General features: G+C 41.0%; 1 protein-coding gene across 1 annotated transcript in view; it reads right to left on the bottom strand.

Annotated features, from left to right (window-relative positions):
* TEX11 (testis expressed 11) overlaps positions 1–26138 on the bottom strand; it is a 467244-nt gene that overhangs the window by 403599 nt on the left and 37507 nt on the right. Inside the window, exons 3-4 of the mRNA XM_036304176.1 lie at positions 10324–10408; positions 5338–5417 (exon numbers count right to left, since the gene is read on the bottom strand). Coding sequence (XP_036160069.1) covers positions 5338–5417; positions 10324–10408 — 165 coding nt within the window. The remainder of the gene's footprint in view (positions 1–5337; positions 5418–10323; positions 10409–26138) is intronic.

The following is a 26138-nucleotide window of genomic DNA, read 5'->3' as shown; positions in this document are numbered from 1 at the left end:
TAGGAGGCAGCTGATCAGTGATTCTCTCTCACCATTGATGTTTCTATCTCTTCTTCTCCCATCCACGCTGAAATCAATAAAAATATACATATTTTTAAAAAGGAGTCCTGGAAATAAGGGGCATTTTTAGTTGATCTAAATTAATGAGGAACCTCTTAAAAATAGACAGCAAATGGGATGAGGTCAAACCACCATGCCCAAAATGCACAAAAATGAAAAATGCAGAAACATTCTAGGTGTGAATAGCAGGAGTATCAGACAGTTGGCTTCCCTCCAAGACGTATCTCCTCCTTTCTCACACCCGGAAGGAATTGTGAGTACAATCAATTAGGCTGGAAAAAAATAGAATTCCAGGTGACTGACAACACAGGTCAATTAAAGAATCCAGTCCTACTTCTCCATCAGTCACTGATTCAGGTTATGGTAAATAGTGTATTTACAGAAAACTATCAAGGAATCTCAAATCAAATATGAGCAACAATGACCAAACAATTGAGGGAATCTTATATAATAAAAGAGAAACATGCAAATTAACCGTCCCTCCACTATGCTCAAGCCACACCCACCAGCCGATGAGACATTAGTATGCAAATTAACCCAACAAAGATGGTAGGTAATTTGCATACACAGAGCAGAGTGGGAGAGCTGGCAGTTTGGGGGATCATGGCTCCCTCGGTCACTGGATGGAGAGCAGAGCAGGAGAGCTGGAGGCTTGGGGGAACGTGGCTCCCTTGGTTGGGAAAACCCAGAGCATGGGGAGCACCAGGAATTCTGGGAATAGTAGTTCTGATGGCAGCCCCAGGACCAGAAGTGGAAGCCCAGAGCGCAGGGAGCACCAGGAATGCTGGGAATCGTAGTTCTCCTAGACACTAGAGCAGCCGTGGGCAAACTACGGTCTGTTTGAAATGAATAAAACTAAAAAAAAAAAAAAAAAAAAAAAAGACCATACCATTTTATGTAATGATGTTTACTTTGAATTTATATTAGTTCACACAAACACTCCATCCATGCTTTTGTTCCAGCCCTCCGGTCCAGTTTAAGAACCCATTGTGGCCCTTGAGTCAAAAAGTTTGCCCACCCCTGCCCTAGAGTAAGGTGAGCCTGGAGCAAATTACTGTTGCAGTTAGGATGGAGAAAAAGCAAAGGTGAGAGACATAAGTAAAATCAGAGTGTCTAAGAAAAATTAAAGGGAAGATATCCTAAAACTTCCAGGAAATCTCCACCAATGGAGCAAAGGAAAAAAAAGCCTCTATTATTCTGTGAGCAACAAACCAAACTGGGTTGGGGGTCTTAGACAATTCGTTCATATGATTGCAAAGACAGACAGAAACCCCCAGATTGGAGAGGGCTCCCTTGAGGGCTCCCAGATTGGAGAGGGTGCAGGTTGGGCTGAGGGACCCCTCCCTCCACCCTCCCAGCCCCCCAGTGCACAAATCTTCATGCACCGGGCCCCTAGTGATTACCATAAAAGGACATCACACTCAACAAATAGAATACCTAAGAAAATATTAAGAGAGCAAGAAAATAAAGAGAAATACCACTATTATCCACAGAATTAAATAGCAGTCACAACCAATAAAATGCTCCTTTCAGTTTATATTCTTTGAATCAACAAATCCAAAAATGCAAATGTTAAAGGTGACATAAGTTAAAAGGTTTAAGGCAGCAGTTCTCAACCTGTGGGTCGTGACCCCTTTGGCGGATGAATGACCCTTTCACAGGGGTCACCTAATACCATCCTGCATATCAGATATTTACATTATGATTCATAACAGTAGCAACATTACAGTTATGAAGTAGCAACGAAAATAATTTTATGGTTGAGTCACAACATGAGGAACTGTATTTAAAGGGCCAGAAGGTTGAGAACCACTGGTTTAAGGTAAGGAAAGGTAGAGAGAATGATAAAGGTATTTATATCCTCTCCGAATGGAAAGTAAAGACATACTCTCCAAAATTGATGTAAAAATAAAAATGTAAAGATTGTTATTTAAAGTTTTAAAAGGTAACCATCAGATAAATACAAATAGTATAATTAACCAAAAAAAACCAAAACAAAATGGGGAGTAATATTAGAAAATAAGTGATAAATCTTCTTCTATCATAGCAGAAAAATAGATCCTATATAAACTGATAAATCAAAAGTTAATTGGGAATGACATGAGCATCATGATAGAGTGAGAACATCTCTTGCTTTCTCCCCTTAAAGTTACAAGTTGAAAGATTGTTGAAACTCTAGCCAGACTCACCAAAAAGCAATGAGAGAGGACCCAAATAAACAAAATCAGAAATGAAAGAGGTGAAATAACAACAGACCCCACAGAAATACAAAGGATTGTTTAAAAAAAATACTATGAACAACTCTATTCCAACAAACTAGACAACCTAGAGGAAATGGACATATTCCTAGAAAAATAGAACCTTCCAAAATTCAATCAGGAAGAATCTAAAAATCTCAACAGGCTGATAACTATGGAAGAAATTGAAACAGTCATCAAAAAGCTTCCAGCAAACAAAAGCCCGGGGCCAGACAGCTTTACAGGGGAGTTCTACCAAACATTCAAAGAAGAACTAAAACTTATCCTCCTCAGACTATTCCAAAAAATTCAAGAGGAAAGAACACTTCCAAGCTCATTCTATGATTCCAGCATTACCCTAATCCCAAAGCCAGATAAAGATAACACAATGAAAGAGAATTACAGGCCAATATCCCTCATGAACATAGATGCCAAAATCCTCAACAAAAATCTAGCAAATCAAATCCAGAATTACATCAGAAAGATTATATACCATGACAAAGTAGGATTTATCCCGGGAATGCAAAGATGGTACAATATCTGCAAATAAATAAATGTGATACATCACATAAATAAATTCAGAGATAAAAATCACATAGTCATATCAATTGATGCAGAAAAAGCATTTGACAAAATCCAACACCCTTTCTTGATAAAAACCCTCAGCAAAATGGGAATAGAGGGATCATACCTGAACATAATAAAAGCCTTATATGACAAACATATACTCAATGGGAAAAAATTAAAACCATTTAACTTAAGAACAGGAATGAGACAGGGATGCCCACTTTCACCACTCCTGTTCAACATAGTACTGGAAGTGCTAGCCATAGCAATTAGACATGAAAAAGAAATAAAAGGTATCCAAATTGGAAAAGAAGACATAAACCTGTCATTATTCACAGATGACATGATACTGTACATAGAAAACCCTAAAGACTCCATCAAAAATTATTAGACTTAATAAGTGAATTCGGCAATGTGGCAGGATACAAAATTAACACTCAGAAATCTATGGCTCTCTTATACACCAATAATGAACTCAAAGAGAAACTAAAAAAACAATCCCATTTACCATTACAACAAAAAAAATTAAGATATCTAGGAATAAACTTAACTAAGGAGGTAAAAGGCCTGTTCTTCGAAAACTACAGGACGTTGAAAAAGGAGATAGAGGAAGACATAAACAAATGAAAGAATATACCTGTTTATGGATTGGTAGAATCAACATCATTAAAATGTCCATACTACTCAAAGTAATCTATAGATCCAATGCAACCCCCATTAATATACCAATGGCATATTTCACAGAACTAGAACAAACTCTCCAAAAATTTATATGCAGTTAAAAAAAAAGCGCTCCCAAAGGCCGCAGTTATCCTGAGAAAGAACAAAGTAGGAGGGATCTCAATACCAGATATCAAGCTGTATTACAAAGCCACTGTTCTCAAAACTTCCTGGTACTGGCATAAGAACAGACATATAGGCCAATGGAACAGAATGGAGAACACAGAAATCGATCCAAGCCATTATGCTCAATTAATATTTGACAAAGGAGGAAAGAGCATACAATGGAGTCAAGACAATCTCTTCAATAAATGATGTTGGGAAAACTGGACAGATACATGCAAAAAATGAAACTAGACCACCAACTTGCACCATACACAAAAATAAACTCAAAATGGATAAAGGACTTAAACATAAGATAGGAAACCATAAAAATCTTAGAAGAATCCATAGGCAGCAAAATAGCAGACATATGTCAAAGCAGTATCTTTACCAGTACAGCTCCTAGGACAATGGAAACTAAGGAAAAAGTAAAGAAATGGGACTACATCAAAATAAAAAGCTTGTGCATAGCAAAAGAAACCATCAATAAAACAACAAAAAAGTGCATGGGAGAACATATTTGCCAATGTTATCTCTGATAAGGGTTTAATCTCCAACATTTATAGGGAACTCATACAACTCAACAAAAGGAAGATAAACAATCCAATCAAAAAATGGGCAAAGGACCTAAATAGACACTTTTCAAAAGAGGACATACAGAAGGCTAAGAGACATATGAAAACATGCTCAAAGTCACTAATCATCTGAGAGATGCAAATCAAAATGACAATGAGATACCATCTCACACCTGTCAGACTGGTTATTATCAACAAACCAACAATGGACAAGTACCGGCGAGGGTGTGGAGCAAAAGGAACCCACATGCACTGTTGGTAGGAATGCAGACTGGTGCAGCCACTGTGGAAGACAGTATGGAGTTTCCTCAAAAAAGTTAAAAATGGAACTCCCATTTGACCCAGTAATCCCACTTCTAGGAATATATCCCAAGAAATCAGAAACACCAATCAGAAAGGATATATGCACCCCTATGTTCCTAGCAGCACAATTTGCAATAGCTATGATTTGGAAACAGCCTAAGTGCCCATCAGCAGATGAGTGTATTAAAAAACCATGGTACAAAAAATATAATAAAATAAATAAAAAACCATTGTACATCTACACAATGGAATACTAGGCTTTTGTAAAAAAGAAGGAACTCCTACCATTTGCAACAGTATAATAGGACTTGGAGAGCATTATGCTAAGTGAAATAAGCTGGTCGGAGAAAAATAAATGTCATATGATCTCATTCATTTGTGAAATATAAGGAACAACATAAACTGATGAACTAAAGTGGATCCAGAGACATAGAAGCATCGAACAGACCATCCAACCTCCGAGGGAAGGCAGGGGAGGGAGAAGGTAAGAGAGCAACCAAAGGACTTGTATACATGCATATGGGCATGGCCCCTGGACACAGACAGTAGGGAGGTGGGGGCATGTCTCAGGGTGGGAACAGCTGGAGAGAGATCAATGGGGGAAAAAGGAGACATGTAATACTTTAAACAATAAAGAATTTTTTTTAAAAAAGGAAACATAAATACACTAAACGATATAACCTTCTTCCAGTTTATACTAACTTCAACCATCTTCATAGAGTAATGACCATCTCATTGCATCTGTACTTTGTCCTCATTTAATTAGGACTTACCATAATCCGTCTGTGAATAGCTTCTTCTGACGCAGCTGAGCTTTCACACATACACAGCAACTTGCAAGCAACATGCCGTACTGCAAAAACAGTAATTAGACACCCATAAACATAAAACATTCATTCTTTTTAATAAACATATGAAAAGAGATGTGAAATGAAACAAGTGTTGTTGTTAAATATAAGTTTTAAAGGCTTTTAAAAACTCAATTATTAAAAGTAAATGATCTGATATTTATCAAATGAATAATTTGCTTAATGCTAGTCAGACAGATACTGAATTTTGAAATTTTAATTTCTGCAGGTTTTAAGCCCCAAAGACTCACTAAAGATACCTGGTTTCACATGCTCTCTTGTATGTGCTGGCAACAATATAATTCTATGTGGAACAATATAAGGATAGTTAGGGATTAGTCTCCTAAATTTGAAACTTTCTAAATATATTCTTTGCCAAAGATGACATAAAAGTTCTTAAAATATAATTTAGGAAATACAGATATCTTCTTTATACAGTTCGCTTCCCCTGAAACTAGGAAAGTTTGAATAAGTGTAACATTCTTGTTTGTGTAGTTTCTTTCATCATAAAACATATCCAATTTTTTAAAGGATGATTTCATACATAACTGAACTAGCTGTCTTGATGTTAAGTCTCAGTAACTCTTCTACCTATGCTAAAACCATTTTTTTTAAAATACATTTTATTGATTTTTTACAGAGAGGAAGGGAGAGGGATAGAGAGCCAGAAACATCGATGAGAGAGAAACATCGATCAGCTGCCTCCTGCACGCCCCCTACTGGGGATGTGCCCGCAACCAAGGTACATGCCCTTGACCGGAATCGAACCTGGGACCTTTCAGTCCGCAGGCCGACGCTCTATCCACTGAGCCAAACCGGTTCTGGCCCATTTTTTAATTAATATTCAATTGAAAAGAGATTTGCTCAGCTGAAATTACAGGGTAACTGGAGTAGAAATTTATTATCCATCATGAAATGTAAAATCTATTCATTCCTTAACAAAGTTAATTTATTTCTAAAATAACAAAAACAAAAACTTTCAGTAAAATAACTAATCTATATATATAAAAGCCTAAGCGACCGTCTGACCCAGGGGTCCTCAAACTTTTTAAACAGGGGGCCAGTTCACTGTCCCTCAGACCGTTGGAGGGCCGGACTATAGTTTAAAAAAAAAACTATGAACAAATTCCTATGCACACTGCACATATCTTATTTTGAAGTAAAAAAACAAAACGGGAACAAATACAATATTTGTATTTGCATGTGGCCCACGGGCCGTAGTTTGAGGACCCCTGGTCTGACCATTCGCCTGGTAGCTATGATGCGCAATGACCACTAGGTGGCAGACGCTACGACCAGTAGAGGAGGGAGCCCGATTCGTCTTGGAATCGGCCATGGGTTAGGTTGCTGCTGGGGCACTGTCAGCCCCAAATCTGTTTCACCCGCACGCACCCTGGACCCAGAGAGGAGGGAGGAGTGAGCCCAATTCCTCACAGAATCGGCTGTGGGTTAGGTTGTTGCTAGGGCACTATCGGCCCTGAATCTGCTTCACCCGCATCCCAGAATGCAAGAAGGCTAAGGCCAGGCTGAGGGACACCTCCGGTGTATGAATCTGTGCACCAGGCCTCTAGTAATCATATATTTACATTGTCTTGCATTTCCAGATTTTTAAATGTTTCCTTTATTTTTTCCAAAGTTAACTAATTCTGCAGGTTTTTAAAAAATATATTTTTATTGATTTCAGAGTGGAATGGAGAGGGAGAGGGAGCTAGAAACATCAATGATGAGAATCATTGATCAGCTGCCTCCTGCACACCCTCTGCTGGGGATCGAGCCCACAGCCAGGCATGTGCCCTGACTGGGAATTGAACCATGATTCATAGGTCGATGATCAACCACTGAATCACTCAGGCTGGGCTGCAGTTTTTTTAAGGATCCTGATCTTTTGATTATTTCCCCTCTCCAAAGTTACCTTCAGTACCTCCCTCTCAATTTTACTCCTTTCTCTCTACCTTCCAATACATCCATCTCCCTTCCTCGAAGAAAAAAGAATCAACCCCACTATGCTTCAAGCTTTTATCCCATTTCTCCTCTTCCTTTCATTGCCAAACTTCTTGAATTGCTGGTTTATCTACTACCTCTATTTTCTTAATTCTCACTCATCTCCTTAAGCCCCTGCAATATTTTTGCATCCTTACCACTTAGCTAAAACTGCACTACCAAACATCACCTTCCAGCATGCAACAAACTGAGGATTCTCAGAGGGAAGTGGGGGGGCGGGGGGGTGGAAAGAGATTAAACCAAACAACTATATGCATGTAAGCATAATCTATGGACACAGATAATAGTGTACTGAAAGCCTGGGGAGGGTGTTAGAGGAGGGGGTCAATGGCAGGGGGGAAGGGGGACATCTGTAATACTTTCAACAATAAAGATGCATTTTTAAAAATAATAATAAAGAAAAAATTCTTTTTAAAATAAAATAATTAAGGGGGGGGGGGAGATCACCTTCTGTGACTTCACAGCAACATTTCACAGTGATCATAACCTTTTTTAAAAATATACTTCCTTGACATCACAGCTTTGAGCAGTGTCCCTCTGTGGGAAATGTCTCAGTCTAAGAATTTTGCACCAATCCCCACATTCTTGATCCAGCTGTTTATAGTTATCACCAACAAGCCTTTAGGCCAAAGGCAGCTAGCTGAAGCTGAGAAAGAATGCCGCTTCAGTATAAAGATTTTTTAATGCCATTCCTCTATCCTTGTCTTTTCACCAGACTGTTCTTGGCGCCTCTACATTATAAATATCTTGCATAGGTGCCTGCTGACTCCTTACATCTGCCTTACCCTGCTCCATCAGTGCCCACAGCTTGATAGTCGAATTGACTTTGCTAGTAAACAATACATAGTGTTGTATGCTCTGGCATTTGTGAAGTCTTTTTCTTGTTCATTTACCCATTCCTTCCCAGATCCTCAAGGTATTTTTTTTTATCTGGACTCTTATCTTGTCCCTTTCACCTACTATCTATCATAATGTGGTATGACAACCCTATCACAACTATGTGTTCAATAAATGGGTAATGAGTGTTGGCTAGAATATTTGACCTTCTTTATGTCTCCTACCCTTGTTCTTGTTTTTCCAGGACTTGGAAGACTCAAGGTTAAAATTGCACTACTCTGTTCTCTCAACACCACTGGTTCTTAAAATTTGGTACACATGAGATTTTTTTCAAATTACAGATATACCCAGGTTTCAACCTAAACCTAGTAAGTCAAAACCACCATGGTGGAGCCTAGGCATCTGTAATGTAACAGACTCCACAGGTGAACCTTATTTATACCAACATTTAAGAACCATTGCTCTTTATTTTCTTCCTCAGAGAATTCAACTACATCTGGGGCTTCAATACTCACCTCCATGTGAATACCTACCAAATCTACAGGGAGGCTGACTTTTCTCATATCGCCAACCTTATTGTTTCCTCAAATGCAACAAGTCTAAAATACAATTTATGTCATTCCCCTATTTTGGCTTTCCTATTTCTTTTCATTGTTCCATAATTCTTCACAATAATAAAAACAGTAGCCTATAAATCCTGATGACTTTTTTCATCACATAACATAATCCAGTCACACTGAATTTGTTTTAAGGAGTCAAAGTATCTTCCAACAACATCTTTTTGGAATAAAGCTCTTTTAAATCAGAGGCTTCCTACATGAAATCCTGTTTTCCACTATTATCTTAAAAGTACTATATACATAATAAGCACCCAAATATCTCTTTAAGAAGTGCTACATGCACAGAGTCAGCATACTTGGGAGAAGTCCTAGGGCTGCAGCTCCCACTTCATTTACCAAATCCCTAGTACTTGACAAGCAGTGAAAAACAGCTAGAGCAATGTTCCTTGATATGCAGAATGGTGGGAGTTTAGAACTAATGCATTTTAATCTAACACAGTTCACCTGTGTAATAAGTTTCTAACAATTCCTTCCCCATAACTACAGGAACTAAGGCTTCTAGGAGCAATGATATCAACATTTATGAGTTAAAAAGATAGAATTGGTCTTTAAAAACATCTTAATAGAGGAATGGACTACTGAGTAAGTATATTATCGACTTATTAACCATTACTTTATACCTATACTAAAGTTGTGCACAGTTTGGTTTATATTTATAAAGATAAATACTTGGTAATAAATTTTGTTACATACAGATAAAATTTATTTATCTTCACAAAGCAAACCAGTCCAGACATTTACCTATTAGACTACTGCCTCAATGTATCCTTTATAATTGGGCAAAATAATTTCCAAAATTACATTGTCACTATCCTTGTTGGAAATCAGTAACTGTGAGCACACTAAACCCTGCTTATTTTGCTTAAGCACTAGAACTTTGCCAGTGAACCACATTTAATGCATCCAAGCAGATGAGCTTGGTTTAGGGTTTTTGTTTTGTTGTTTGCTCTTAGGTAGAAAAAAACTTCTTTAATTTTTCTCAGTCCAATGTTCATCAACCAACCTCATGAGGAAACTAATCATTACAGATATTTTAAATCCAAATCCCTCATATAGCAGCATTTTTTTCCTATATTTTCAATGGAGAGAGAAAACTACTATTTGATGGTCCTTCAGAACCCAGATCATCTCTTCTCCAAAGAAAATAATCCATGTCTTTTAATGTTCTCTCAAGTTCTCATTTTCCCACCCTTTAATCATCTTTGTTGTTTACCACCAGCCTATTTCTTGCAGTGATGCTTTTAAACTTTTATTAATATGGAGCTAATTTTGGGAAAATCATAAAACTGAGGAAGGCTCTTTGCTTGAGAAACCACTGTTTATGGGTTGTTTTGCTTAGTCTTATTTTAACAAATTTCCATCTAAGAATTGGTCAAAATATTATTTCAATTGCTGGAACATAACCTGATTTATAATAAGAATACTCCTCACGAGTCATAAAATATATACGTACATTTAGCTTTCTGCTCTTTACTTATAACCAAACCGACTCTCTTGGTAACTGCCCAGTTCCACAGGTTTACTGCCATTTCTTCAACCTAGACAAGAGAAACATTTTCTTAGCCAGTTAAAATACTGTCCATCTCCAATGATATTTTCTTCCTTGTATATTTTATGCTTCTGTACTATTGTGGGTCACTTACGGGCCCTCCTTAATCTAGTCATATTCTACCTTTCATCCCCAAAACTTACCCACTGTTACAATAACTATCTTACTGTCTCATAAACACAAATTGTCCATTTTTTTTCTATGCACCTTTATTCATACCGTTGGCTTCACCTGATATACCTCCTCCCATTCCCTTTACATAGCTCAAATCTACTTCACTCACACCAGGAACATCCATGACACTTTCAGCAATCACTACAGCCTACACTGATCTCTCTCTTCCTTGAATTCCTATATTGAGTTTCACATAATTGAGAAATTAATTATGCTATTGTGTATCATTTATTCTTTATTTTAGTTGTTATTCTTATGTCCAAACTAGGGTCCTTGATATCAAAGATCATGTCTTATAAAACTTATGGAGCACTTATAGTACCTGTCAAAGTCCTAAATAAAGAATATTTACTCAAATAATAAAATTTTTTTCATTGTTTTGTTGTAGAGAGTAGAGGGCAAAGTTTCTAGCAGCTTCTTCTAGGGTTTATCTTTCTATCAGATGCAAAAATAAATCAATTTCATAGTGTCTCAGGGATTAAATGAAGACACCAAAAAATGTTAATTTGCTCTAGCCAATTTGGCTCAGTGGATTGGCCCGCGGACGGAAGGGTCCCAGGTTCAATTCCAGTCAAGGGCACATACCTCAGTTGTAGGCTCGATTCCCAGCCCTGGTCAGGGTGTGTGCAGGAGGCAAGCAATAAATGTGTCTCTCTCACATTTATGTTTCTCTCTCTGTCTCTCCCCTTCCCTTCCACTCTCTCTAAAAATCAATGGAAAAATATCCTCTGGTGAGGATTTATAAAAAAAACTGGGGACAGGCTGGTTTCTGGCAAGGACTGCTGAAGAAAATAATTGGTCCTAATAAACATATTGGTAGATAGTAATACTAACTGGATGAGCAAAAAAAATAACAAAACACCTATTTTATGTACATTGAAGGTGCACAATTGTATTTTAATTTTATTTTCTCTAGTATCACTTTTCTTACCTACATTTCCACATTCTTCTGATGAGGTAGATTACTTATTTAGCACTGCTGTCATTTAACTAACTATTCTGGGGCTAATTCTCATTCTCATCTCCATCTCTCTCACATAGTAAACCCATGCCACGGCTGACCTAATGATGACTTTCACATAAAGTATCATTTGATCTGTTCCATCAAAAACACATGGAGTTAATATTTGACTCCAAATTTCCCAGAGGAAGAAATGGCATTTAGGGGGGGAAAGTAAATATCTAGAGTAAAACAGCTTAAAGAAACTACCACTTTTGGTATTTTTGAAAGCAATTTGACAATATGTTTTTAAAAAGCCAAAAAAGTAATATTGCTTTTCTGAGATTCTAGCATACAGATGCAATCTAAATGTTGAGGGGATAACTTTTACACTTAATAGTGTTCCCCATATTATTATTTACAATAGTGAAAATTAGGCGCAATATAATTATCCAATAATAAAGAAATACATAGATGGATTATGATAAATCCACTACAAGGAATATTACTTAGCCACTTAAAATAGTGATCATGCAACCTGGAAGAAATGGATAAATTCCTAGAAACATACAATCTTCCAAGGCTGAATCAGGAAAAAAGAGAAATACAAACAGACCAATAACTGCTAATGAGATAGAATCAATAATCACAATCTTCCAACAAACAAAAACCCTGAAACAGATGGCTTAACAGGCAATTTTTAGCAAACATTCAAATACTAATTAATACCCATTCCTCCGAAACTATTCCAAAAAATTAAAGAGGGGGTATGCTCCCAAACTCATCTCAGAAAGCTAGAATTACCCTAATATCAAAACCAGACAAAGACACTACAAAAAATTATAGGCCAATATCCCTGCTGAACATAGATCAGCCGTGGGCAAACTACGGCCCGTTTGAAATGAATAAAACTAAAAAAAAAAAAAAAAAAAAAAAAAAAAAGACCGTACCCTTTCATGTAATGATGTTTACTTTGAATTTATATTAGTTCACACAAACACTCCATCCATGCTTTTGTTCCAGCCCTCCGGTCCAGTTTAAGAACCCATTGTGGCCCTCGAGTCCAAAAGTTTGCCCACCCCTGACATAGATGCAGAATTCCTCAACAAAATATTAGCAAACTGAATTCAGCAATACATTAAGAAGATCATAAACCATGATCAAGCAAATTTATAGCTGGAGTGCAAGGCTGATTCAATATCCACAAATCAATTAAAAGGATATACTACATAAATAAAATTAAGAATAAAAATCATATAATCATTACAATAGATGTAGAAAGAGCATTTGACATAATCCAGCATCCATTTATGATTTTTTAAGAACTCTCAGCAAAGTGGGAATAGAGAAAACAAACATACCTCAACATAATAAAAGCCATATATGACAAACCCACAACTAACATCATATTCAATGGTGAACAGCCAAAAACTTTTTCTTTAATATCAGGAATAAGACAAGTATGTCCACTTTCACTATTTTTATTCAACATAGTAACAGAAGTACTAGCCACAGAAATGAGACAAGAAAAGTAAATAAACGCCAACCAAACTGGAAAGGGAGAAGTACAATTGTCACTATTTGCAGATGACATCATACAAGAGAAAACCCTAAAGAATTCCACCAAAAAAACCACTAGAACTAATAAATTCAGTGAAGTAGCAAAATAAAAAATATTCAGAAATAGGCTGCATTTTTAAACAGCAATAACAAACTATCCGAAATAGAGATTAAAAACACTCCCACTTACAATTCCATCAAAAGGAATAGCATGCCCAGGAAGAAATTTAACCAAGGAGAGAAAGATCTGTACTCAGAAAACTATTAAGACTCTGAAGAAAGAAACTGAAGGACATAGCAAAAAATGGAAGGTTATACAGTACTCATAGATAGGAAAAATTAACATAGTTTAAGTGTCCACATTATCCAAAGCAATCCATAGATTCAAAGGCAATGCCTATCAAGATAACAATGGCATTTTTCACGGAACTAGAAAAAACAATCCTAAAATTGCTAAGGAACCAAAAAAAAAACAAAACCTTGAACAGCCAAAGCAATCTTCAGAAAGAAAAAGTGGGAGGTATCAAACTGCCTGATATCAAACTAAACTACAAGGCTAGAGTAATCAAAACAGCATGGTCTAGAATAAAAACTGACACATCCTATCTAATAAAAGAGAAACATGGTAATTAGCGTATGTCCGTTACCCTTCCCATTGGTTAATCAGGGCGATATGCAAATTAACTGCCAGCCAAGATGGCGGCCGGCAGCCAGGCAACTTGAAACTAACATGAGGCGTGCTTGCTTCAGTGACGGAGGAAACCAACGTTCCCCGCCTGCCTTGCCGGCTGCTGAGCTTACAGTTTGAAACATAGTTACAAATATAGAAGCTAAACAAAACCCCAGAAACCTGCTTTCAGCAAGCCAGGATCTCAGAGCTGGAGTTGATACAGTGTTTCGATTATAGAACACAAACCAACCAGATACCTGCTTTCAGCAGCAGAGGCCTCAGAGCTGGAGTCAGAGCTAAAGCTGGCCCAGAATAAAAAAGAAAAAGAAAAAAAGGAGCAGTTGGGAGCTTCAGTCACCCGCCAGCCTGAAAACAGCCCTCAGCACCTCACCCACACTGGCCAGGCACCCCAGTAGGGACCCCCACCCTGATCCAGGACAACCTTCAGGGCAAACCAGCCGGCCCCACCCATGCACCAGGCCTCTATCCTATATAGTAAAAGGGTAATATGCCTCCCAGCACCAGGATCAGCAGAGCTGGGAGGCCTCCTGGCACCGGGATCAGCGAGACAGGGGCCAGCGACCAAACCCCCTGATCGACCTGCGGCTCTGTGTGTGACAGGGGGCGGGGCCACAACCTCCCTATCTGCCTTGCTCTGTTAATGACAGGGGAAGTTGCCCCAACCCCCTGATCGGCCCTGCTCTGTGTGTGACAGGGTGCGGGGCCCCAACACTCCCCCCCCACAGGCCCTGCTCTGTGTGTGACAGGGGGCAGCGCACCAGCCCCCTGATCGGCCCTGCTCTGTGCCTGATAGGGGGGAGCTCCCCAACCCCCTGGTCACCCTGCAGCTCTGTGTGTTACAGGGGATGGGGCCACAACCTCCCTATCCACCCTGCTCTGTTCGTGACAGGGGAAGGGACCCCAACCCCCTGATCGGCCCTGCTCTGTGGGTGATAGAGGGTGGCACCCCAACCCCCCCCCCACGGGCCCTGCTCTGTGTGTGATGTGATTGAGCCATAACTTCCCCATCGGCCCTGCCCTGAGTGTGACAGTGGCGGCGCCCCAACCCCCTGATCAGCCCTGCTCTGTGGGTGATAGAGGGTGGCGCTCCAACCCCGATCCGCCCTGCTCTGTGTGTGACAGGGGGTGGTGCCCCAACTGCCCTATCGGCCCTACTCTGTGAGTGACAGGGGGGAGCTACACAACCTCCTGATTGACCCTGCTCTGTGCGTGAAAGGGTACGGAGCCCCAACCACCCTGATGGGCCCTGCTCTGTGCGTGACAGGGGGTGGCTCCACAACCTCCCCATCGACCCTGCCTTGAGTGTGACAGGGGGTGGTGCCCCAACCCCCCAATCGGCCCTACCCTGAGCGTGACTGAGGGTGGCATCACAACCTCCCAATCCGCCCTGCTCTGTGCATGACAGGGGGCGGCGCCCCAACTCCCCAATCGGCCCTGGTCTGAGCCCGACCAGGGGCTGCACCTAGGGATTGGGCCTGTCCTCTGCCACCCGGGAGGAGGCCTAAGCCAGCAGGTCGTTATCTCCCGAGGGGTCCGAGACTGCGAGAGGGCACAGGCTGGGCTGAGGGACCCCTTCCCCCCCACCGAGTGCACAAATTTTTGTGCACTGGGCCTCTAGTCCTAATAATAAAAGAGAAACATGCAAATTAACCATCCCTCCACTATGCTCAAGCCATGCCCACCAGCCAAGCCCACCAGCCAATCAGGAGCAAGTATGCAAATGAACCCAACTAAGATGGCAGCGGCCATGGAGCTGGAGCAAGCAGGAGGCTTGGGTTGCCCCCAGCGATGGAGGAAGCCAAGCTTCCCGCCTGCCTGGCCGGCCCTCAGCTCTGCTCAAGGCTACAAAATTTCAATTATAGAAGATAAATAAATCCAAGAAAAAAGGCAGAGGCTGGGAGCTTAGGTCCCTGGGGGGCGTGGCCAGCCTGAAATGGCCCTCAGCCCCTCACCCAGGCTGGCCAAGCACCACAGTGGGGACCCCCACCCTGAAGGGGGTGTGGCGAGCCTCAAAACAGCCCTCAGCCCCTCACACAGGCTGGCCACACCCTCATGGGGTGAAGGTCCCCATGGGGCTTGACCAGCCTGCAAACAGCCAGAAGCCCCTCACCCAGGCTGGCCAGGCACCCCAGTGGGGACCCCCACCCTGAAGGGGGTGTGGCCAGCCTGCAAACCGCCATCAGCCCCTCACCCAGGCTGGCCAGGCACCCTAACGGGGACTTCAACCCTGGGTGTGGCCAGCCTGAAAACAGCCCTCAGCCACTCACCCAGGATGGCTAGGCACCCCAGCGGGACACCCACCCTGATCCAGAACACCCTTCAGGGCAAACCAGCCAGCCCCCACCCATGCACCAGGCCTCTATCCTATATAAAAAAAGGGTAATATGCAAACTGAACCTAACAGCAGAATGACTGGAAATGACTGGTCACTCTGACACACACTGACCACCAGGGGCAGACGCTCAATGCAGGAGCTGCATTGGCAAATATGTTCTCCCATGCAGTGGGCTTTCTTGTTGTTTTGTTGATGGTTTCTTTTGCTGTGCACAAGCTCTTTCTTTTGATGTAGTCCCACTTGTTTATTTTCTCCTTAGTTTCCATTGCCCTAGGAGCTGTATCAGTAAGGATAATTCTGAGAAATGTCTGCTATTTTGCTGCCTTATGGTTTCTTCTAAGATTTTTATGGTTTCCCGTCTTATATTTCTGGGTCCTCTATTCTGTTCAATTGGTCTGTATGTCTGTTCTTGTGCCAGTACCAGGCAGTTTTGAGAACCATGGATTTGTAATTTACCTTGATACCTGGTATTGTGATCCCTCCAACTTTGTTCTTCTGTCTCAAGGTTGCTGCAGCTATTCGGGGTCCTTTTTTTTTTTTTATTCCAGGTGAATTTTTGGAGAGTTTTTCCTAGGTCTTTGAGTTATGCCTTTGGTATTTTAATGGGGATTGCATTGAATTCATAATTTGCTTTGGGTAGCATGGACATTTTAATTATGTTGATTCTACCAATCCATGAATATGGTGTACTCTTCCATTTGTTGATAACTTCCTCTATCTCTTTTTTCAGCACCCTTTAATTTCCTGAGTACAGGTCCTTTATCTCCTTGGTTAACTTTATTCCTAGGTATCTTAATTTCTTTGTTGTAATTGTAAATGTAAATTTTTTTTTTTTTAGTTTCTCTTTCTGTGAGTTCATTATTGGTGTATAAGAAAGCCATAGATTTCTGGGTATTAATTTTGTATCCTGCTGCATTGTCAAATTCATTTATTAATTTGAGTAGTTTTTTTCATGGAGTCTTTAAGGTGTTCTATGTTTAATATCATGTCATCTGCGAATAATGACAATTTTACTTCTTTTCCAATTTGGCTGTCTTTGGTTTCTTCATCTTTTCTGATGGCCACGGCTAGTATTTCCAGTGCTATGGCAAACAAGACTGGTGAGAGTGGGCATCCCGGTCTTGTTCCTGTTCTTAGGGGAGATGGTTTTAGTTTTTGCCTTTTGAGTATGATGTTGGCTGTAGGTATGTCATATATGACTTTTATTATGTTGAGGTATGATCCCTCTATTATCACCTTGCTGAGAGTTTTTATCAAGAAAGAGTGTTGGATTTTGTCAAATGCTTTTTCTGCATCAATTGATATGATTGTATGGTTTTTATTTCTCAATTTGTTTATTTGGTGTATCACATTTATTGATTCGCAGATATTGTACCATCCTTGCATCCCCAGGATAAATCCCACTTGGTCATGGTGTGTGATCTTTCTAATGTAATGCTAGATCTGATTTGCTAGAATTTTGTTGAGAATTTTAGCATGTATGTTCATGAGGGATATTGGCTTGTAACTCTCTTTCTCTGTATTGACTTTATCTGGTTTTGGGATTAGGGTAATGCTGGCTTGTAAAAAGACCTTGGAAGTGTTCCTTCCTCTTGAATTTTTTGGAATAGTCTGAGGGAGATAGGTTTTAGTTCTTCTTTGGATGTTTCATAACACTCCCCTGTGAAGCCTTCTGGTTCAGGACTTTTGTTTGTTGGAAGTTTTTTGGTGACTGCTTCAATTTCCTCTATAGTTATCGGCCTGCTCACATATTTTTATTCTTCCTGATTGAGTTTTGGAAGGTTGTATTTTTCTAGGAATATGTCCATTTCTTCTAGGTTGACCAGTTTGTTATAATAGAGTTGCATATGTGTGTGTGTGTGTATATATATATATACATACATATATATGATTCTTCGTATTTCTGTGGGGTCTGTTGTTATTTCACCTCTTTCATTTCTGATTTTGTGTATATGGGTCCTCTCTCTTTGCTTCTTAGTGAGACTGGCTAGAGGTTCACCAATTTTGTTTACCCTTTCAAAGAACCAGCTCTCAGTTTCATTGATCTTTTGTATTTTTTTTTTTTTTTTGGTCTCTATGTCATTTATTTCCACTCTGATCTTTATTATTTCCTTCCTTCTGGTCACTCTGGGCTTTTCTTGTTGCTCTCTTTTTAATTCTTCTAGTTGCACAGTTTGATGATGTATTATAAGGTGTTTTTTTTTGGATGTAGGCCTGTAATGCTATGAACTTCCCTGTCAGGACTGCTTTCACTGTGTCCCATAGATTTTGGATTGTTGTTTTTCCATTGTCATTTGTTCCCAGGATGTTTTTTTATTTCTTCTTTGATCTCTATGGTAACTCAATCATTGTTTAATAGTATGCTAGTCAGCCTCCAAGTGTTTGAATTTTTCAGATTGATTTTATTGTAGTTTACTTCTAATATTATGACACTGTGATCTGAGACGATGCTTGATATGATTTCATTCTTTTTAAATTTGGAGAGAGTTTGCCTGTGTCCCAATCTGTGGTTTATCTTTGAAAATGTTCCATGTGCACTTGAGAAGAATGTATATTCTGTAGCTTTGGGGTAGAATGTTCTGAAGATGTCGATTAAGTCCATATGATCTAGTGAGTTGTTTAGGATTGCTGTTTCTTTGCTGATTTTATGTCTAGACGATTTATCCAGTGATGTTAATGGGGTATTAAAATCCCCTACTATGGTTGAATTGCTGTCAATCTCTCCCCTGATATCTTCCCAAAGTTTTGTAAAATATATTTTATTCATTTTTTACAGAGAGGAAGGGAGAGTGATAGAGAGTTAGAAACATCAATGAGAGAGAAACATCAATCAGCTGCCTCCTGCACACCCCCTACTGGGGATGTGCCTGCAACCAAGGTACATGCCCTTGACTGGAATTAAAACTGGGATCCTTAAGTCTGCAGGCCGACGCTCTATCCACTGATCCAAACCGGTCAGGGCCCAAAAGCTTTTTTATGTATTAGGGTGCTCCTGCATTAGATGCATATATGTTTACCAGAGTTATATGCTCTTATTGTATTGATTCCTTTAGAATTATGAAGTGGCCTTCCTGGTCTCTTATCATGGCCTTCTGTTCAAGGTCTGTTTTGTCAGATATAAGTATTGCCACCCCAACTTTCTTTTCATTTCCAATTGCCTGAAAGATACTTTTCCATCCCTTCACTTTTAGTTTGTGTGAGTCCCTTGTTCTGAGGTAGGTCTCTTGTAGACAGTGTATACTAGTATATGGTTCATGTTTTCTTATCTATTCAGCCATCCAATGTCTTTTGATTGGAGCATTTACTCCATTTATGTTTAATGTTATAGATATGTACTTGTTTGTAGCCATTTATATTCTTCATGCCTATGTTTCTTCTTCCCTTTCTATTTCTTCTTTTAACAACAGTCCCTTTAGCATTTCTTTCATTGTTAACTTGGTAGTGATAAACTTCTGTAGCCATTTTTTGTCTTGCGAAAGTCCTGATTTCCCCTTCAACTTTGATTGATAGCCTTGCTGTATAGAGTATTCTTGGATTCAGTCCCTGGTTTGCATCACTTTGTAGATTTCATTCCATTCCCCTCTGGCCTGATGAGTTTCTGTTGAGAAATCATTTGATAATCTGATGGGAGAGCCTTTGTAGGTAACTCCCTGTCTCTCTCTTGCAGCCTTTAAGATTTTCTCTTTGTAATTAACGTTTGCCATTGTAATTACGATGTGTCTTTTGTGGGTCTTTTTGGGTTCATTTTGCTTGGGATTCTCTGCTTGTGTGACTTTTTTCTTCCCCCTATCAGGGAAGTTTTCTGTCATTATTTCTTCAAATAGATTCTCTAGTCCTTGCTGCTCTTCTTGTCCTTCTGGTACCCCTATTATACGTATGCTACTTTGTTTCATGTTGTCCCAAAGCTCCCTTAGGCTCTCCTTCTGCTTTCTTATTTTTTTTTCTCCAATTGCTGCTCAGATTAGGCTTGTTTTTCTATCTTACTCACTAATTCGGTTTTCCACTTCTCCTAGTCTACTGTTGAAACCTTCCATTATGTTTTTTATTATAGCTGTATCACTTTTGATTTCCTCCTGATTCTTGCATAGGTTGTTGATTTTCTCATCCATCCAGTTTATGAACTGTATGACCAGTACTCTGAATTCTTTTTTTTTTTTTTGACAGATTGCATGCCTCCATTTCATTTAGTTCCTTTCTTGGAGATTTCTCCTTTTCTTTCCTTTGGGGATTGTTTCGTTGTCTCCCCATTTTTGCTATCACTGGAAGTTCCAAGTACTAAGTTGCGGGGGTCTGAGCCAAATGCAGTGGGAGTGTCACCGAACCTGAGCATCACCCAGGCTGTCCAGGCACCCCAGTGGGGACCCCCACCCTGAAGGGGGTGTGGCCAGCCTGAAAACGTCCCTCAGCCCCTCACCCCGGCAGGCCAGGCACCCCAGCAGGACCCCCACCCTTATCCAGAACACCCCTCAGGGCAAACCAGCCAGCCCCCTACTGTGCACCAGGCTTCTATCCTATATAATAAAAGGGTAATATGCAAATTGACCCTAACAGCTGAAAGAATGGGAATGACTGGTCACTATGACACACACTGACCATCAGGGGGAAGACACTCAATGCAGGAGCTTCCCCCTGGTATCCAGTACGCTCCCACAGGGGGAGCTCTGCTCAGCTACAAGCCAGGCTGATGGCTGCTAGCACAGCGGTGCTGCTCCTGCCTCTTCAGCAGCAATAAGGATGTTCAACTGCAGCTTATGCCTGCTCCCCACTGGCAAGTGGACATCCCACAAGGGCTCCCTGGCTGCCAGAGGGATGTCTGACTGCCAGCGTATGCCAGATTGCCTGGGGAGCGGGCCTAAGCCAGCAGGTGGACATCACCCGAGGGGTCCCAGACTGGGAGAGGTCACAGGCCATGCTGAGGGACCCCCACGAGTGCACAAATCTTTTTTTTATCTAATAGATAAATAAAACAGAATAGAGAGCCTAGAAATAAATTAAAGCCTATATGGTCAACTGATTTATGACAAAGGAGGCAAGAACATAAATAGGGTAAAGATAGTCTCTTACATAAGAAGTGCTGGGAAAACTAGTCAGACACATGCAAAAGAATGAAACTGGATTACTATCTTACACCATATACAAAAATAAACTGAAAATAAATTAAATGGGAGGATGGGTATAAAGGGAGGAAAAGGGAGAGCTATCTGTAATACTATCAAAAATAAAAAATTTAAAAAATGAATTAATTGGTTAATTAAAAATTTAAATGTATGACCTGAAACCATAAAACTTCTAGAAGACATCACAGGTAGTCAACTCTTCAACATCACTCTTAGTAATTTATTTGTGTATATGTATCCTTGGGCAAAGCAAACAAAATATAAAAATAAACAAATTGGACTACATCGAACTAAAGAGTTTTGCAAAGCAAAGGAAATCATCAGAAAAACGAAAAGACAACCTACTGAATGAGTAAAGATATTTTCCAATGACACATCCAATAAGCAGAAGTACCCCAAATATAAAAAAAAATCATACAACGTAGCCCCCCAAAAAATTCCAATTTAAAAAGTGGGCAGAGGAGACAAAATATGGCGGCATGGCACAAAGAGAGTGAGTTGCCCCATGCTGCCCCACACCTGCAGAAATCTGTTGGAGAGGACCCAAGATGGCAGCAGAGTAGAGGGAAGCTAAACTCATCTCCTATCAGGACCAAACTGGAATTACAACTAAATTACAGAACAATCATCCCAAATAACCAACTGAAGACTACCTGAAGAGAAGTCTTATAACCAAGAATTTACAGAAGAAGCCACATCGAGATTGCACCAAACAGGTTGCCCAGGGCCAATCACAGGCAGCACCTTAGATTGACCTGCACCAGAGTCTCTCCCAAGAGGCCAACTTCAAACATCATCAGAGCAGGATCCAATAAGCTTCACAAGCAGCATACTCAAAGGGAGATCTCCACAGGCACCAAACCCTGCGGAGGGGAATTACACTTTTTAAAGAATTTTTTTTTATTGATTTCAGACAGGAAGGGGGAGAGAGAAATATCAATGTTAGAGTGAAACATCCATTGGCTGCCTCATGCATGCCCCCTACCAGGGATTAAGCTTGAAACCCAACATGTGCCCTGATCATGGTGCATGGAATGATGCTCAACCAACTGAGCCATTCTGGCCGGGCTGTGGTGTCTTTCACTAAGAATAATTATTTTGAGCCGAAACCGGTTTGGCTCAGTGGATAGAGCGTCAGCCTGCGGACTGAGAGGTCCCGGGTTCGATTCCGGTCAAGGGCATGTACCTGGGTTGCGGGCACATCCCCGGTGGGGGATGTGCAAAAGGCAGCTGATCGATGTTTCTCTCTCATCGATGTTTCTAACTCTCTCTATCTCTCTCCCTTCCTCTCTGTGAAAAATCAATAAAATATATTTAAAAAAAAGAATAATTATTTTGAGATTCATCCATATGACTGCATAAGAGTAATTAATTCCTTTTATTGCTTAGTAGCATTCTACTGAATGAATATATCACAATTTATCCATTTATCAGATGACAGACATATTTGGCTATCATGAATAAAGTTGCTTTGAATATTCACGTATATACCAGTGGCCCAGTGCATGGATTCATGCACTGAAAGGAAATTAATTAGAAGAAATATTTTAAATTTCTGTTCGCCCTTTCTCTATAATACATGTGTCAATGAAATTCGTGATCGACAATGACAGATGGAAACACATGCGTGTGGCACCAGCAAGAGCTTTATATATATCACACATGAATGAGTCAACTTAGCCTTTATACATATAGAACAAAATTGTTTAATTAGACCTGCTTTCTGATTTAGCTAAACTTTTTCCAGCCCAGTGAAGCACCAACGTTTCATTTTTCTTAGGGGAAATACCAACTTCTCTTTCAGGTAATTGTGAGCAACACAGCAGTAAATATCAACATGAAGCAGGTTATTATTGCAGATCACGCAGGGAGGACAAAGGGTAAAATATTTAACCGCAGCAGTGTTTGACTATATTCTGTGCAGTGAGAGAACCTGAAGTCATTTTCAAGGTCCACCATTTCTTACTTGTTTTTGGTCAGATTAAGTTTCTAAACTTTCTAAATCTCCGTTTTCTGGCTAATGAAAAGAAAATAGGATTCCACCGAGTTTCCTATCTACCTACTCTAGGACTTCTATGAGGATCAAATGAGATGAGGCACATGAAAATGCTTCACAAACATTTGGTTAAAGTTTAAAGTGTTTCCATCTGGTTATAAAGCAAGTCAGCACAGATACCAGTCAGAAGGTGGGAAGGACACTTAACATATTAGCCTTTTATATAGATATTAGAGGCCCGGTGCACAAAAATTTGTGCACTGGGGGGGGGGGGTGTTCCCTCAGCCTGGCCTGCGCCCATTCGCAGTCCAGGACCCCTTGGGGGATGTCCACCTGTCAACATAGGCCCACTCCCTGGGGGATCAGGCCTAAGCTTGCAGTCAGACATCCTTCTGGCAGCCAGGGAGCCCTCAGGGGATGTCCGACTAAAGGCTTAGGCCCCCAAGGGATCAGGTCTAAACCATTAGTTGGACGTTCTTAGTGCTGCCACGGAGGTGGGAGAGGCTCCTGCCACCACCACTGCACTGGCCAGCCATGAGCCAGCTTCTGGCTGAGTGGCACCCCCCATATGGAAGTGCACTGACCACCAGGGGTCAGCTCCTCCATTGAGCGTCTTCCCCCTGGTGGTCAGTGCGCATCATAGCAACTGGTCATTCTGCCATTCAGTCAATGTGCATATTAGCCTTTTATTATTATTATATAGGATGTCCCTAATTCCCCCCCTTTTGCCCCCTCTACCCAGCTCTTGCCCCCCACTTCTCTCTGGCCATCACCATACTGTTGTCTATGTCCATGGGTTGTGCATATATTTTCTTTGGCTAATCCCTTCTTTAAATTCACTTCTTTAAATTTTTATTTTCAGATAAGTGCTTATAACTGCACTATTATATATTTTCTATTATATCATTTAGAATTAAGATATTTTTTAATTGAACCCTTGTAAATTTAAGCACAATTTAATAAATTATGCTAGAAGCAATTAGGAGATTTTTCATGTAATTCAGATACATTTCAATTAATATTTTATTAATTTCTAATTTTTTAATATTTTAATTTGAAATAATCTCATACATGTAAAAAAACCTATAAAATACTACAGCATATTATATGTACCCTTCACCTAATTTCTTAGGTGTTAATAATTTAAACATAACCATTATACAACTAACAAAATTTGGAATATATTTTTCTTATAATCTCTTTAATGTTACTTAATCCGTTTACTTTGTTTTTGTTAATCTTCACCCAAAGATATTTTTCCATTGAATTTTAGAGAGAGTGAAGGGAAAGGGAGAGACACATTGATTGGTTGCCTCCTGCACATGCTCTGATAGGGACTGGGGATCAAGCCAGCAACTGAGGTGCATGCCCTTGACTGGAATTGAACCTGGGACCTTTCAGTCCATGGACTCTATCCACTGAGAAAAACAGGCTGCAGCTTAATTCATTTACTTTTAATCTACATGTGTCTTTATATTTAAAGTGGGTTTTGTTTTTGATTCACCCACATAATCTGTCTTTTAATTAGTGCATTTATGCCATTGACTTTCAGAGTGCTTACTGATAGAGTTACTACCATATCAGGCAGCTTCTGGGGCTTCTTGGGCCGGCCTACGGCCCGGAATCGGATCCGATCACGGGCAGCAGGCAGGCAGATTCTGGGGTCGCACACGGGGGCCTGGATGGCGGCTTGGACTGGCGGCTCACGCTGTCCCGCCCTGCCTGCAGTATGCAAATTAGCCACCATCTTTGTTGGCGATTAATTTGCATGTAGCATTGATTAGCCAATGGGAGGCGTAGTGAAGGTACAGTCAATTACCATGTTTGCCTATTATTAGATAGGACTAGTGGCCCAGTGCACGAAATTCGTACATGGGGGAGGGGGTATTCCTCAGCCCGGCCTGCACCCTCTCCAATCTGGGACCCCTTGAAGGATGTCCTACTGCCGGTTTACAGAGATTGAGCCTAAACCGGCAGTCAGACATCCCTCTCACAATCCGGGACTACTGGCTCCTAACCGCTCACCTGCCTGCCTGCCTGCCTAATTGCCCCTAACCACTCTGCCTGCCGGCCTGCTTGCCCCCAACTGTCCCCCCACCAGCCTGATCACCCCCAACTGCCCCCCGTGCCAGTGTGTTTGCCCCCAACTGCCTCCCTTGCCATCCTGCTCACCACCAACTGCCCCCCCATGCTGGCCTGCTCACCCCCACCTTCCCTCCCAATTGGCCTGCTCACCCCCAACTGCCCCGCTGCTGGCCTGCTCACTCCAAGCTGCCCCCCACTGTCCTGGTCACCTCCTACTGACCCCCACTGATGGTCTGCTTGCCCCCAAATGGCCCCCCTGCTGGTCTGCTTACCCCCAATGACCCCGCCCCCCACCAGCCTAATCACCCACAACTGCCCTCCCCTCTTGGCCTCTAACCACCTCTATCTTGGCCCCACCACCATGGCTTTGTCCAGAAGAACGTCTGGAAGGTCTCCTGGAAGGTCTCCCAGACTAATTAGCATATTACCCTTTTATTAGTATAGAGGTCTTGTGCACAGGTGGGGGCTGGCTGGTTTGCCCTGAAGGATGTCCCAGATCAGGTGGGGGTTCCCTTGGGGCGTGGGACGGCTTCGGCGAGGGGCCTGTGGTGGTTTGCAGGCCCCTATGGGGTGAGGGTCCCCACTGGGGGAGAGGTGGCCAGCCTGGGTAAGGAGCTGATGGCTGTTTTCAGGCTGGCCTTGGATCCCAGTGACCCAAGCTCCCAGCCCCTCCCTTTTTTCTTTTTTTTTTTCAGCACTTCCTTGAGCGGAGGGAAGCAGGTATCTGGAATTTATTTATCTTCTATAATTAAAACTTTGTAACCTTGAGTGGAGGCCAGGGCTGGCCAGGGCAGGTGGGAAGCTTGGCTTCCTCCATCGCC

Source organism: Myotis myotis, unplaced genomic scaffold, assembly GCF_014108235.1.
Source record: "Myotis myotis isolate mMyoMyo1 unplaced genomic scaffold, mMyoMyo1.p scaffold_m19_p_4, whole genome shotgun sequence".
Taxonomy (NCBI): domain Eukaryota; kingdom Metazoa; phylum Chordata; class Mammalia; order Chiroptera; family Vespertilionidae; genus Myotis; species Myotis myotis.
This window is presented reverse-complemented; position numbering and strand designations above follow the sequence as displayed.